At 48.7% G+C, this 15,757-nt stretch overlaps 3 protein-coding genes across 3 annotated transcripts in view; all 3 read left to right on the top strand.

Moving 5' to 3' along the window:
• Psme3 (proteasome activator subunit 3) overlaps positions 1-253 on the top strand; it is a 4,927-nt gene extending 4,674 nt beyond the window's left edge. The window contains exon 11 of the mRNA XM_015495652.2: positions 19-253. Within this exon, the coding sequence (XP_015351138.1) occupies positions 19-99 (81 nt within the window). The 3' untranslated portion in view covers positions 100-253. The remainder of the gene's footprint in view (positions 1-18) is intronic.
• Aoc2 (amine oxidase copper containing 2) overlaps positions 1-8,305 on the top strand; it is a 25,881-nt gene extending 17,576 nt beyond the window's left edge. The window contains exons 4-7 of the mRNA XM_048790865.1: positions 3,202-4,694; positions 6,746-7,031; positions 7,240-7,369; positions 7,653-8,305. Of these exons, the coding sequence (XP_048646822.1) occupies positions 3,308-4,694; positions 6,746-7,031; positions 7,240-7,369; positions 7,653-7,919 (2,070 nt within the window). The 5' untranslated portion in view covers positions 3,202-3,307 and the 3' untranslated portion in view covers positions 7,920-8,305. The remainder of the gene's footprint in view (positions 1-3,201; positions 4,695-6,745; positions 7,032-7,239; positions 7,370-7,652) is intronic.
• Aoc3 (amine oxidase copper containing 3) lies at positions 3,088-15,757 on the top strand. The gene is given in 8 exon segments (XM_015495653.2): positions 3,088-3,270; positions 8,775-9,300; positions 9,302-9,790; positions 9,792-9,827; positions 9,829-10,201; positions 12,322-12,607; positions 13,003-13,132; positions 13,846-15,757. Coding segments are annotated over 8 exon segments (2,280 nt in total). The 5' UTR covers positions 3,088-3,106; the 3' UTR covers positions 14,122-15,757.

Genomic DNA, 15,757 nt, shown 5'->3' with positions numbered 1-15,757 from the left:
TGATCCCTCTTCTCCCAGGTCACTCTACATGACATGATCCTGAAAAATATCGAGAAGATCAAACGGCCCCGGAGTAGCAATGCAGAGACACTGTACTGAGGCCAGGGCCAGGGCCAGGGGACTCTGTGAGTCTGGCTCAAGACCGACATTGCCTTGGTTTGTTACATGACTATCGTGATGGGGAAACTGGCTGGAAATAGTAATCACACCTCTCTGTTTTTAGTTAGAATCTAATTAAACTCTCATCTAGTTCCGTGATGTGTTTACCTCTTTTTTCAGGCCTCAGGAACTCTTCTGTCCTTCCCTAGTACCCTACACCCAGCTTGTCCTAATTTCTGGAGAACTCCCAGGTTTGTGCTTACAGGATATTGGCACAAGAACACTTGTGTTTTCTCTCTCCCCTTTCGCACTCTGCTTGTCAGACTTTGTGTTCTCTTCCTTTTGATTGATTGGTTAGAAGCTGAGGGAACTATAGGGAGAATGCTGGGTGGTTTTTTAGGAACTGAAGTGTGTGTGTGTGGGGGAACCATCTCCTCTCTTCCTGTTGTAAGGCTAGATGGTGTGTCTTGCATCTGTGGGACATTGAATTCTCCCTGCCACAGTTGCCCTGGTGATAACTTAGAGTTTCCCTTTTATTCACATCCCACCTTGAACCTAATCGTGACAAACAACATCTTAGGCCTTCAATATCCTTAACACCCTCAGATGTTTTATAACTGGGGGTTTCACATACACATGTATATACGTGTTGTACACACACATATGGATTTGCACACACACCTTCTTACTCCAGTACCTTGCATACCTTCCTCTTCCTCTGTAGTCCCTTTCACACACACCCCTTTCAGGAGGTGATAGTTGTATTAGTTGTCATATACCCAGGGAAAAGTCCTGGAGCCATCCTCCCTCCTGATATTGTTGCTGCTTGGTGCCCAGGGTGAGTTGGAGGAGAACTAAGAGTGGAGATCAAAGGGCTGGGTTAGGCCTGTTCTTCTCTGACTTGGTCCTTCTGGTGTTATGAAATGGCTGGTCCTTTGACTCCTGATTGCCTTTTCCCAGGCCAGTTGTACATTGGGGTGGGGTGTCTGCAGCTGTGAGGTCTAGACGCTGCTGCTCCTTTGGGAAATATTTCTCTTATTTATAGTATTGTGCTTCTGGGGAAAGCAGTCATTTGTGTGTATATGTGTGTGTGTGCACATACATATGATGTATATATGTGTGCGTGTGGGAATACGCCAGGCAAGTCAAAACCATAGAAGAGTCAGTTGCCTCTCTTGAACCTTCCAGAGATATCATTTATTGTTACAGCTTTTTTTGTTAACCCCCGTTTTCCCCCAGCTTTTATTTTCCTGCTAATGAGAGTTGATATCTGTGTCAGTCTGCCAGTGACTCTCAGTGTCTATTTCTGAATTTTATTCTTCCCTGTCTCTGTCTTCCAACCCCAATCATATCCATCTGGGATGCATCATTTTTACTCCCAGTATTCTGTAGAAAAGGAGCCGGGATGCTGTCTTCCCATGAATAGTGTTCAGTAACAAGCCAATTGCATTTTAGTTGGGCAGTGCCCTTACCTACCCGTACCCCTGCATCCTTTCCAACTAAAACCCTTCCCTCCTCCCACCATGTGTTTCTCAGTTTCCCTTTTTGTTCAATTGTTCTGCTGCCTCCTCACCTTACTACCCTTGGATTGTAATGTAAAATTCTTTTACCATGTCAAGAAATTATTAAAAATACAGGTACTTTGACCTCTTTCTAAAGCTGGAGACCCTGGTGCCATGCTCTAGTGGCAAGGGACATACTGGTTCATGCATGCATATTCGGACACCTGCCTCCACAACACCTCCAGCCATGCTATTGTGTGTCCTTTTGCCAACTGAGCTGCCTCTTTTTCTAGGTTAGTGGGAAGACTGAGACATGCCCACCAAGAGGGACGGGTGGGTCCTTCTTTTGTGTTCATTTTGAAATTATGTGAAAGTTAGCTCTTCCCAAACCTTAGCTGCCTTTTGTCCTACCTGCACAAGATCCTAGTTCCTTCCTTCCCATGAGCTGCCAGTAGAGGCTGCTATAGTTCCATGTGGGGAATGATGTGGTCAAGGAATATCCTCAGTCATTTTCTTTACCTTATATTAATTCTCCTCTCTGAATAATGTCTTAAATTGTTGAGGAGATTCTGGTCTTGGTTTTAAAATTACTTGGAGGGCTGCTTAGGACTCTTATTTCCCTCTGAAATAAAGTTTCCTCATCTTGCAAGTAGCTTTATGGTTTCCAATGATCCCATTGTTTCTGTAAAGAGTTTTAAGGTCTTAAACAATGAGAGTACATCTACTCTGTTCTCTTTCACAGGTTAGTACCAATAGCTAGCAATTTTTTGACTACCTACCCTGTGTTGGGTTGGTAAGCACTTGATATGCACGATCACATTTAATCTTTAAGAATCTATTGGGTAGTTTTATGCCTTCTGTATGCCTTCTGTATAGGTGAGGACTCAGAATTTAAGTCTCTCCCCTAAGATCACACAGCTTAGGAAGCTGGAATCTGAATGCAAAGGCCAGGCCCTCAACCTCTCCTCCTTTCTCACTGATTAGATAGAAGAAGCCTGAAGCTAAATGAGGGGATTGCCATTAGGTCACAGGCAGAACTGAGTGCTTACTGCTGAACGGGGCAGTATATCCTGGAGCTACTGGAGTATAGTGCAGTCTAGTGCCTGGCATAAAGTTAAAAAAAAAAAAATGGTTTGGTTGCCTATATGTGTGATATGCAGAACTGAATTAGGCACCAGAGATTTGCTTTCTTCTCAGACCTATTCTGGGTGGAAGGTGAAGTTTCGTATCATTAGTCCAGATGCATTCTCAACTGGTCTAAGTGATGGGAATCAGTGGTTGATACTTACTGCTACTAGTAGGAGTTCAGGGACAAGGAAAAAGCCAAACCACAGGGCAGAAAATTGGAACAAAATTATGCAAATCAGGTTAGACATTTCCTGTCCAGCCCACAGGGTGGAGTTTTCTCCATTCGTATCCATCCTACTGAATATAAACACTGACTTGATGTCAGGAACTGGAAGGAGCTGCTGGTAGGATTCTGATTTTAGTTTTCAGCATCTACCATGAAGCTCAAGGTGGTTCTGGTATTCCTGGTGCTATCCCTTGTTACCATCTTCGCTCTGGCCTACATCTTGTTGACCAGGCAAGGTGGTTCCAGCCAGCATCCTCGCTGTCCCTCCGTATATCCCAGTGCCCAGCCCTGGACACACCCTGCCCAGAGCCAGCTGTTTGCAGACCTGAGCCCAGAGGAGCTGACAGCTGTGATGAGTTTTCTGGCCCAGAAGCTGGGGCCAGGGCTGGTGGATGCAGCCCAGGCTCGCTCCTCAGACAACTGTGTCTTCTCAGTGGAGCTGCAGCTGCCCCCCAAGGCTGCAGCCTTGACCCACTTGGACAGAGGGGGCCCGCCACCTGCCCGAGAAGCACTGGCCATCATCTTCTTTGGTGGACAACCCCAGCCCAATGTGAGTGAACTGGTGGTGGGGCCACTGCCTCACCCCTCCTACATGCGGGATGTGACTGTGGAGCGTCATGGTGGTCCACTGCCCTATCACCGACGTCCCATGCTGAGATCTGAATTGGTACAGACATGGAGGCATTTGAAAGAGGTGGAACTACCCAAGGCACCTGTCTTCCTGGCTTCTGTCCTGAACTACAATGGCTCCACTTTGGCACCTCTACATTCCTCCCCTAGAGGTTTGCGCTCAGGGGACCGGGCTACCTGGATTGCCCTCTACCATAATGTCTCAGGTCTTGGTATTTTCCTTCACCCTGTGGGGCTGGAAATACTGTTGGATCACAGTGCCCTGGACCCTGCCCGCTGGACTGTCCAGCAGGTCTTCTACCTTGGGCACTACTATGCAGACTTGGGCCAATTAGAATGGGAGTTTAAAGCTGGCCGGCTAGAAGTGGTTAGAGTGCCTCTACCCACACCAAATGGGTCTTCATCCCTCAGGTCCCGAATCACCCTGGGCCCTCTTCCACCTCTTCATTTCTCACACCAGGGTTCTCAGTACAATGTACAAGGGAACTTGGTGGTATCCCCCCTCTGGACATTGAGCTTTGGCCATGGGGTGTTTAGTGGCATAAGGATTTTTGATGTTCGGTTCAAGGGTGAGCGAGTGGCCTATGAAGTCAGTGTCCAGGAGTGCCTGTCTGTCTATGGTGCTGACTCACCCAAGACAATGATGACCCGATATTTGGATAGCAGCTATGGACTTGGCCGTAACAGCCGAGGCTTAGTACGGGGTGTGGACTGCCCCTATCAAGCCACAATGGTGGACATCCATATATTAGCAGGCAAAGGGACAGTCCAGCTGCTCCCAGGGGCAGTGTGTGTATTTGAGGAGGTTCAGGGACTACCTCTTCGAAGGCACCACAATTACATTGAGAGTCATTTCTATGGTGGTTTGGCCAGCTCAGCCCTTGTGGTCAGGTCTGTGTCATCTGTGGGTAACTATGACTACATTTGGGACTTTGTGTTGCACCCAAATGGGGCGCTTGAAGGGCGGGTCCATGCCACAGGCTATGTCAACACAGCTTTCCTGAGTGGAGGAGCAGAGAGCCTCCTCTTTGGTAATCGTGTAGGGGAACGGGTGCTGGGGGCGGTGCACACGCACGCCTTCCACTTCAAGCTGGACCTGGATGTGGCAGGTGAGTATTCAGGGTGTGAAAATTGAGGGGTGGGGTTAGGGGAGGGGAGGGAATCCCTTAGGTTAAGCTGAGGTCTCATGAACAGCAAGGCAACTATGCCAACTCCACAGTGATTATGGAAGGGGAGAACCTGGACTGTGAGTGTAGTCAGCTAGTCCACGTCTGGGCTTCTGGGTATCTGGCCAAAGGTGTAAAGGGTTCTTCCACCCAGCCCCAACCTCCAGGACCAGCAGCAGTTGTGAAACTAGTTTAAATGTATTGTCTGTCTGGCTGCTTTAGCCTTGGGTGACACCTTAGGAGAGTGAATTAGCCCTGTCAGTTTGGATGGGGCTGGAGTTATGTACTTTGCTACTTGCTCAGTAATCCTGAGAGTGAGTGGGGGTGGGGAGGGCAGAGTTGAGCATAGGCAGAAAGCAACCTGGGGCTTGGAGGACAGGGTCTCATACTAGGGGTTTCTCCACAGTGCTAACTGGCCTTGTGGGGAGGGCTGCCCCATACCTGTGATCACAATGAACTAACTTTCCAGAGATGAGTCAGATGTGTGATAGGCTTGCTGCAAGTGTAGAAAGGAATTCTTAAAGAAGACTTGCTGCTCTTGACAGATCTTTCAAGGACAGAAAGCAAACTTGTCAAATCACAGACTTAGACCCAGAAAGAAAATTAGATATCCACCAGCCCCTCCTCATTTTATAGTTGGGGAAATTAAGGAGGATGGGGCAGGAAGTGTCTGCTCAAGAATAATGCAGTATAACTAAGTATTTCTTGTGAAACATTAGCCTCCTATGTACAAAATCTGTACCCTGCATGCATACAGGCTTGTGCTTGAGTTTGTGGAGGGGTGGGCGGAGGAAAAACTCAAGCCAAAACACATCTGAAATAATCATATTAGCTAGATTACTCTGACATAATTGGACTATGACTTTTCCAATTGGAAGTTTCACTTCAGTGTTTTTGGCATTAAAGAGCCTTATTTTGGGAAGTCAAGTCAGGTAATGTTAATGTTGAGTTGCTAGTGTGTGCAGCCCAGGTTGCTGCTGTGGGACCAGAAGTTGGTAGTTAGGTGCCAGCACAGAACTGCAGCTGGCAGAGGTGCTAGCCCCAGTGGAGTGCCTCACTGTCAGGTACCTTCCATAGGTCACATTTAAAGGAACTAACAGTCTCAACCTGAAGAGAGAGTGATCAAATACTGCTTTGGGCAATGCAGGCTGTGGGTGCAATAGAATTCCAAGGCACTCCCAAACAAAAGACAAATCTGGCCGGGCATGGTGGCTCATGTCTATAATCCAAGTAACTTGGGAGGCTGAGGCAGGAGGATCATAAGTCAAGGCTAGCCTGGGCAACTGAGTGAGACTGTCAAAAAATAACAAGAGCCATGGATGTAGCTTGGTGTGGTAGAGCGCCCCTAAATTCCATCCCTAGTACTGCAAGGAAAAAGAAAGAGTTACAAATCTGCTGATTTTGAAAATGATTGGAAGCTTTCCCTACCTTGCTGGTAGAAAGCAGTCACAGAGCTTGGAGATCTGGGACTGTGGGAGGGGATTGAGTTTTCCTAACTAGTTTCTCCAAGACAGATTCCTTTCATAGTTAAAAGAATGTTACTACCCAGTTGCATGTGTTTTTCCATTTATTGGAAAAATAGCAATAAAACTGCTTTGATTATGCCTAGGGTAGAGATTCAGAAAGAATCAGAGAAGCAAATATTGGTATAAGATCTGTTGGTGGGCAAATGCTAATGGAACTTTCTGCGATGCTGGAAATGTTTGTATCTGTGCTATCATTATATACAAGAGCTGCTAGCCATATGTGGCTACCAAACAATGTAAATGCGGCCACTGCATCCAAGGAACTGAATTTTCAATTTAAAAAGCCACATGAGAATAGTGGTTATCCTACTGGACAGGGCAAGTTAGAAGATGGTGGGGTAACACTGTGCTAGCACAGGGTGGTACTCTCTGATGTCAGGCCAGTGCAGTTAGCATTGTGGGGAAGATGGGCCTGTCCAAACCACCTTACTTGGTGTAGAACTCCTTTCCCTTCCCTCACCCTGACAGGGCTGAAAAACTGGGTGGTAGCAGAAGACGTGGTGTTTAAACCTGTTGCAGTCCCCTGGAGCCCAGAGCACCAGCTGCAGCGGCCACAGCTGACACGGCAGGTCCTGAGAAGGGAGGATTTGGCAGCATTTTCCTGGGGAAGCCCCCTTCCCCGCTACCTTTACCTGGCCAGCAACCAGACTAATGCCTGGGGTCACCAGCGTGGATACCGAATCCAGATCCACAGCCCCCCTGGCATACACATGCCCCTGGAGAGCAGCATGGAGAGGGCCCTCAGCTGGGGGAGGTGAGGAGGGCCCTGGACAGTGGGTGGTAGGGAAGGACTGGCCCTAACTCACTACCCATGGCTTACCATTTATCCCTGGACCTGCCCTCAGATCCAAGTAGAAATGGGGTGGGAAATGGACTCTCAGAATGTGATCCAAAGGACTTGTGGGCTAGTAATGGCTCTTGATATTTTCCAACACCACCTTCCTATGACAATTCCTGGTCAGATACCAGCTTGTGGTGACCCAGAGGAAGGAGAAGGAATCGCAGAGCAGCAGCATCTATTTCCAGTCTGACATCTGGACACCCTCAATTGTCTTCACTGACTTCATCAACAACGAAACCCTCTTAGGAGAGGTTGGTAGCTGTAGGTTCAGGAGGGCTGCTCCTCTATGCCTGCATCTTGGCTGCCCAGCCTCTAGCCATAGGTTAGAGGGAATGGTTTCTATTTCTGATTTGGGGGCAAGGGGTTCTCTGTTGACCAAATGGGTCATCCCTCCTAGGGTGAGATTAGTCATGGGACACTGCCCACTTTCCAGCTGCTGGGCAGAGGCATAAAACAGCCTGAGGGAGTTGTGACTGAGGGGTGGTTCTTTGGGTTTTGCCTCCAAAATCCTCCAGCTCTTCCTTTTTCCTGCAGGATCTGGTGGCTTGGGTTACAGCCAGCTTCCTGCACATTCCCCATGCTGAGGATGTCCCCAATACGGTGACTTTGGGGAACAGAGTTGGCTTCTTGCTCCAACCTCATAACTTCTTTGATGAGGACCCCTCCATCTTCTCCCCTGGCAGTGTCTACTTTGAGAGGGGCCAGGATGCTGGGCTCTGCAGTATCAACCCTGTGGCCTGCACCCCCAACTTGGCAGCCTGTATACCAGACCTTCCCCTTTTTTCTTATCAAGGTTTCTAGATCTGAGAGTAGGGGGGAACATAGGGGGTAGGGGTAGGGAGCAGCATCTGATGAGAGACACTTGCCTTCTCCATTCCCCCTTCAGTTCCCTGTGTTTTTATCACATTGCTCCTCAGACTCTTTACCCTCCGTACTCCTTAGGGAATATCCTCCTCCCAAGCTATAAAATCTCCATGTGTCACTTTGGTTAATTCTTACTTTCTGCTCATTTTGTAAATGACAAATTTATAAAAACAATTTTGAAATATTCAAGCAAAAACACCACAAATCCCACCACTCAGAATTAGCTGATGTTTGCATCATACCAGGCATTCCTTTATGCATGTGTATTAAAAAGGAATGGTTGTTATGTGTAATTGATAATAAAAAGTCTTATAAGAATTTCACTTGAGTTTGTTCTGTTTGACTTTTTAAGTGTGTAGAGTCCTCTAAGGAATACTGAGGACTCATGCCAATGAAATTAGCAATGGAGGAGAGAGTGCAAGGGGGGTAGACCTGGCCAAGGAATGCTGCTTGGGAAGCTGAGGAGGCTGGAGGTAAGGGTTTGCTTGGGAGGAGAACAATAGTTCCCAGTTACAGGAAAGAGAACATCTGGCCCAGAGAAGGTGGGGCTTATAGAAGAAATCGGGCTGAGAGGCCCAGGGACTGCTGGGCAGACCCACCTCTTTGCTGGTGGTGGATTTTTCTGCACAAGCTCTTTTTTTCCCCCTTCCGCCAGCCCCAGCTTTCCCCAACTCCAACCCTGACCTACAGAGCAGAGTCTGATTTGGAGCCTGGAAAACAAAGCCATGTAAGGTCTGTGGAAATTGCTGCAGCCTGCTGAGACCGCCCCCCAACTCTGGTGTGCCCCTCCCNGTTTGCAGACCTGAGCCCAGAAGAGTTGACAGCTGTGATGAGTTTTCTGGCCCAGAAGCTGGGGCCAGGGCTGGTGGATGCAACCCAGGCTCGCCCCTCAGACAACTGTGTCTTCTCAGTGGAGCTGCAGCTGCCCCCCAAGGCTGCTGCCTTGACCCACTTGGACAGAGGGGGCCCGCCACCTGCCCGAGAAGCACTGGCCATCATCTTCTTTGGTGGACAATCCCAGCCCAATGTAAGTGAGCTGGTGGTGGGGCCACTGCCTCACCCCTCCTACATGCGGGATGTGACTGTGGAGCGTCATGGGGGCCCCCTGCCCTACCACCGACGCCCTGTGCTGATCCGAGAATACCTGGACATAGACCAGATGATCTTCAACAGAGAACTGCCCCAGGCTAAGGGACTCCTTCACCACTGCTGCTTCTACAAAATTCAGAGAAAAAACTTGGTGACAATGACCACGGCTCCCCGTGGTCTACAATCAGGGGACCGGGCCACCTGGTTTGGCCTCTACTACAACCTCTCAGGGGCTGGGATTTTTCCTGCACCCTGTGGGGTTGGAGCTGCTGGTGGACCACAAGGCCCTGAACCCTGCCCACTGGACCATCCAGAAGGTATTCTATCAAGGCCGCTACTATGAGAGTCTGGCCCAGCTAGAGGACCAATTTGAGGCTGGCCTGGTGAATGTGGTGGTAATCCCAGACAATGGCACAGGTGGGTCCTGGTCCCTGAAGTCCCCAGTGCCCCCTGGTCCGTCTCCCCCTCTGCAGTTCCATCCCCAGGGTCCCCGCTTCAGTGTCCAGGGGAATCAAGTGGCCTCCTCAATGTGGACTTTCTCCTTTGGCCTTGGAGCTTTCAGTGGTCCGAGGATCTTTGACATCCGTTTCCAAAGGGAGAGGGTGGCCTATGAAGTCAGCGTCCAGGAGGCCGTGGCCATCTATGGTGGAAATTCCCCAGCTGCAATGTTGACCCGCTATATGGATGGTAGCTTTGGCATTGGCAAGTACTCCAACACCCTTGACGCGTGGGGTGGACTGCCCCTACCTGGCCACATATGTTGGACTGGCACTTCCTTTTGGAGTCCCAGACCCCCAAGACAATACATGATGCCTTTTGTGTGTTTGAACAGAATCAGGGCCTCCCCCTGCGGCGACATCACTCAGATTTCAACTCCTACTATTTTGGGGGCCTTGCGGAGACAGTGCTGGTCTTCAGATCTGTTTCTACCTTGCTCAACTATGACTATGTGTGGGATATGATCTTCCACCCCAACGGGGCCATAGAAATCAAAGTCCATGCCACGGGCTACATCAGCTCTTCGTTCCTCTTTGGTGCTGCCCAAAAGTATGGGAACCGAGTTGGGGAACACACGCTAGGCACGGTTCACACCCACAGTGCCCACTTCAAGGTGGATCTGGATGTGGCAGGTAAGACATCTTGATGGGGAACAAGGATTGTGCAAGAAGGACTGAAGAGTTCCATTTGTTTGGGATTTTTTGTAGGTTATGCAGTAAAGAAAGAATTTTGATTTTCATGGTTCCCTTCTGGCTGTATGGGAGAAAGCTGGCTGTTGAATTTTATTTGGATCTTAGCTTGCTGGCTGGGAGCTCAACTGCCAGCTTTCCTCCATGTGACCCCGTTAGAAAATCTTGGGAATCAGCTGGGTGCTATGCTGCATGCCAATGATCCAAGAGACATGGGGGACTGAAGTAAAAAGATAGCAAGTTTGAGGCCAGCCAGAGCACCTTAGAGAGATCCTGTCTCAAAAAATAAACATCTGAGCTCTGTGGCATATGCCACAAAGGCTGAAACAGAAGTATCCCAATTTCAAGGCCAACAAGACCCTCAGTAGTTTAATAAAATGAAATTTATTGAAAATAAAATAAAAGGGCTGGTAATACAGCTTAATGGTAAAGTGCCCTGGGTTCAATCCCCTAGTATTGCAGTAAAAGAAAAAAAAAAAAAAAGAAAGAAAGAAAATATTGAGAAATGGCTAAGTCAGGATGGAGCCAGGGTCTGTTCCCTATTATCTCCTATGCACTTATGTGGGCCCCACTTCAGGGAAGCAGCTCTTGGTTTTCCGGCTCGTTTCTCTGTGTCTGGACCATAGTGCTGGTATGTTAGAGGATCTGTTTGCATTCTGCTGAGTCCCTGGCACAAGGAGACCATCATGGAACAACCTAGGTTGTACATTTCCTGGGAGATGTGTCCTCCTCTTTCCTGATTTTCTATTACTCATTCTGGCCACAATTAACTTCAATGTGAGAGGTAGAATGAATACTGTGGAGAATTCCAGGAATTTCCTGAAGTTGGTCAGAGTCAAGGCTACATGATTTCTTGAAATTTCTGTCTTTGTCTTTTCACTTCCCTCCTTTAGTTCATTATCACTGTTTTTTCCCCTGCTCTGCCTCTGCAATATCTCAGAACCCTCACTGGTAACCCCTATAGATGTCAGCCCTCTCTCTGCTGCCTCCCCTCTTGATGCTCTCAGATCCAGGGTCCACTCTGTGCCAAGAGGGCCACCCGTGCCAGCCTGCAATTTACATAGCTCCCAACTTACCCAGCCTCTGCAGGACATCAGCTACAGAACAAACTACAAGGGTCATCCCCTCTTGGAGGAGCTCCAACCTGCCCTGCTTGACCACAGCCACACCCACATCCTCCCTGTGCCTGAGCAAACAGGTTATAGTTAGTCTTCTTGATTTTGGCTTAGGCTTTGTTCATGCCTAGAATGACCCTCCATGTCATTTCTTTTGGTGACATCCCTTCAGGCTAGGCAGAAAATTTGCCCCAGAGGGGCCATATCACTGCCTGCACCTATATTCCTGTAACCCTGATTCTGCCTCACCCGTGCCCCTCTCCCATTATAGGGTAGGCAGTGATTTCCTGTCTTTGTCCCCTGGGACAACAGTAGGGTTAGGATGGTGTTTCATTCATCTCTGTCCCCAGGGGCAAGCACAGTCCTGTCTGCTGAAGAATGTTGAAAGGACCAGGCATGCTTGTAATCCCAGCAGTTGGGAGGCTGAGACAGAAGGATCTCAAGTTCAAAACCAGCCTCAGAAACTTCAAGGCACTAAGCAATTCAGTGAGACCCTGTCTCTAAATAAAATACAGAATACCTCTGGGGATGTGGCTCAGTGGTTGAGTGCCCCTGAGTTCAATTCCCAGTACCAAAAAAAAAAAAAATGTTGAAAGGGGCTGGAGTGGTGCCTCAGTGGTAAAGCATTTGCCTAGGATGTGTGAAGCCCTGGGTTCAATCCTCAGCACCACATATAAATAAATAAAATAAAGGTATTGTGTCCATCTACAACTTACAATAATAAGAAGAATGCTGAAAGGAAAATGAATGAAATATTGAAAAAATATTTTAATTAGAGATCAACATCTTCGACTGGCAGGTTGGGGTTGTCTCAGAGGGAAAGGAAACAGAGGCCACACTCTGTCCTGGGATGCTCTTTGACCCCCCTCTGAAGCCAGGTGGGGGAGGACTCCAGAGGGACCAGGGCAACTATATGATCAGCCTTCCACCCTCACCCACCCCACACAGGACTGGAGAACTGGGTCTGGGCTGAAGACATGGCCTTTGTCCCCACGACTGTGCCCTGGCACCCTGAACACCAGGTACAGAGAATGCAGGTGACCCGAAAGCTGCTGGAAACAGAGGAGCAGGCTGCTTTCCCCCTGGGAGGGGCCACTCCCCGCTACCTGTACCTGGCCAGCAACCACAGCAATAAGTGGGGTCACCCACGAGGCTACCGCATCCAGATACTTAGTTTTGCAGGGGAGCCACTGCCCCAGAACAGCTCCATGGAGAGAGCCTTCAGTTGGGAGAGGTGAGTGGTGGGCTGTCAGGGCTGCAGGAGGTGAGAGTGGGAGGGAAGCATTGGAGGGACACTAGTATCAGTTGGGACTGTACTCACGATGAGATGAGATCTCAGCATTTCTTAGCTATCAGTGTGTCCAATGGGGCTCATTTCTCTTTGGAAGACTAAAACTGAGAAGTGAAGACTTATTCCTGTTTTGGATGGGGGAGGGACCATGCAGTAAAATGGCAGGGTGACCAACAGGAAGATGGAACCCTCTAGGATGACATCAGGAATTCCGCAGTCCTGAGTTGGTATGTGAATGACAGGAAGAAGCTGAAGTCTGAGCACCCAGATTCCTTTTATCATGATCAGGCAGCAGAATGGGGTTAGTGACCATGGAGTCCTGAGCAGTCCCCCTCTAGGTACCATCTGGCGGTGACCCAGCGGAAGGAGGAGGAGCCCAGTAGCACCAGCATCTTTAATCAAAATGACCCTTGGGCTCCCACTGTGGATTTCAATGATTTCATCAACAATGAGACCATTGCTGGAGAGGTGAGCTGACTTGGGGGGCGGGATATCAGAGGGATAGAGGTACAAGGATGAGTCTCACCTTCTCTTGGGAGAGTCCCTGAAAACCACGGGATCTCAGGTGGAGCGGACACCTACTTTCTGCACTTTAGTGGACCTGATCCTTTTCTCTTGAGAACCTTCCTGAGCTGGGAAGTCATATGCATCAGTTGGGTGAGGAGCAGGGCCTGTCTTCCAAACCCTACAGCACTTGAATTCATGGACTGAGTCCTTTTCAAGCCTCAAGACTCAAGCAGGGCTGGAAATTAATAGAGAAGACCACAGCTCTGCACTTTGAGCTTGTTCCATTCCTTCCTTGACTATTAAAGAGTCTCCATGGCAGCCTGCTTCTGCTTCTCAAGCCCTGCTCTTCCCTCATTCAATCCTTCTGGCTTGAGTTATAATTTGGGAAACCTCAGAGAGTTGGGGGGTGGGGAGAGCAGCTGAAGTAGCTTTCGGGTTGGTAGGCAGAGGGCAGAGGGATAGGAAGCATCAGAGATGGAGGGTGCAGCCCAGGTACAGTCCACTATGAAATTGACTCTTCATGCTTTGACTTTGGGGTCAGAAGGGAAAATATTTAAAGGTTCAAGAACCATGGGTTGGTGAGCTGAAGCCTTCCCTGAAGGGCCACTGGGGGAGGTAGGGCATATCCCTAGCAAAGCCTGACCTCATGATCCTCTTTCTTCTCCCCCTGATAGGACTTGGTGGCCTGGGTGACAGCTGGTTTTCTGCACATCCCACATGCAGAGGATATTCCCAACACGGTGACTGTGGGGAATGGAGTGGGCTTCTTCCTCCGACCCTACAACTTCTTTGATGAGGACCCTTCCTTCTACTCTGCTGACTCAGTCTACTTCCGGGAGGACCAGGATGCTGGGGACTGTGGGATCAACCCCCTGGCTTGCCTGTCCCAAGCTGCTGCCTGTGCCCCTGACCTCCCTGCCTTCTCCCATGGGGGCTTCTCTTACAACTAGTTGGTTCCTGGGATGGCCAATCTGACCAGAGGCTGAGTCAGGTTAGAAGGGCTGGGGCAGCAACTGGACACTGGGCAGGGCAGCCTGTTTCCCTCTTCTCCTTCCTTATACCCCTGATGTCTCTGTCAAGGTCCTCTCTCTTCCACTGTCCTCCTTTGCCTCCTCCTCCTGGAGCATTGTGATCCTGAGATGCCTGACATAAGAACACTGGGCTTGGTTGGTCCCAGCTGTGCTGAGTTCCTACCTTAGGGAGAGGAGGAATGACCCAGCCAGGGGGCTGGAGTGATAGCTATGCTTTTCTTCAAATGCTTCTCTCTTTAAAAAAAAAAAAAATCTTTTATTTCCAAATATTTTTAGACGATTTCCAAGGACTCTGCAATGGAAATAATTCCCTAGAGATCCCAGGGCAGGATGCCCATCAGTCCTGCATGTCCACAGATGAGCTAGAAGGGACCCTTTGCCCACATTCCCTCTATCCAAGTCCCTTCCTTCTCTCATCCTTACCCCCTCTTACCCACTACCTCCTTCTTGAGTGCCTGCCTGCTTTTGTGTTCTGGAATTTCCCCTCAAGTCCTGAGTGATTGTCCCTCTATCCTAGCCCCCATGTTTTCTAGTCCTCGTTTCTCAACTACAGTCTCTTCTGGTCCTGAGTTTGTGGAAGTCTCAAAGATGCAATGGGACAAATCATTGAAGAGGATAATCCCTGTCTGTCACATATCAGGAGTAGGAGTTGCCCCCACTTCTGATCTGGAGCAGGATGTGTTTCTGGAAAGTTCTCTCTGCCCATTTCATCTGCTGGCCCTGTACTCTCTTGATGAGAATGTTCATAGTGTGAGCAGCAACTCAACCTAGCATTGCAGGTGGTTTGGGGTAATGAAGAATGGTTATCTTGTCTCAGGGTTGTGTGTGACCAAGATGCAAGAAACCCTGGGAACCCCACCCTCAGGCCAGGACTGTCCAATCATGTGCAGACATGTTAATGAGCTGGGGACTCTAATGGGGAGGAGCCTGACCTGGAGGGATCTGTTTGTCCCTCCTGGGGTTTGGACTGGGATGGGATGGGTACAGTAATATCAAGAGATTGGAAACAATAGAAACATTCCTCCCTAGGTAATTGGTCAAAACAATACTTGCAGGTTTTTTTTTTTTTTTTTGGTACCAGGGGTGCTTAACCACTGAGCCACGTCCCCAGCCCTTTGTTTTTTATTTTGAGACAGGGTCTCATTGTGTTGAGGCTGGCTTTGAACTTGTGATCCTTCTGCCTCAGCCTCCCAGCAGCTGGGATTGCAGGCATGTGTCATCCCACCTGGCACTTGATGCAATCTTATAGTGCAATACTATCGAGCTAAAAAATCATGTGTCTTTAGATATTAATAATAAATAATCTTCAAGTAAAAAAGGAAAAGCACAGGAATATGTATAGTGTACACTTCCTGTTTGTTTTTGAAAGGATGAGAATATAAATACATATTTGCTTATGTACGCATATTTAAGAGAAATGGGTAACACTGATTACCTCTGGGGAGGGGGCAGGCTTGGGAGGGGACTTAGCACTATATACCTTTCTGTACATTTTGAATTTCAAACCATGTAACTGTATTACCTCGGAAAAATAAGTAAATTGGCTCAAATGGAA

The sequence above is a fragment of the Marmota marmota genome, unplaced genomic scaffold, assembly GCF_001458135.2.
Source record: "Marmota marmota marmota unplaced genomic scaffold, marMar, whole genome shotgun sequence".
Lineage (NCBI taxonomy): Eukaryota > Metazoa > Chordata > Mammalia > Rodentia > Sciuridae > Marmota > Marmota marmota.
This window is presented reverse-complemented; position numbering and strand designations above follow the sequence as displayed.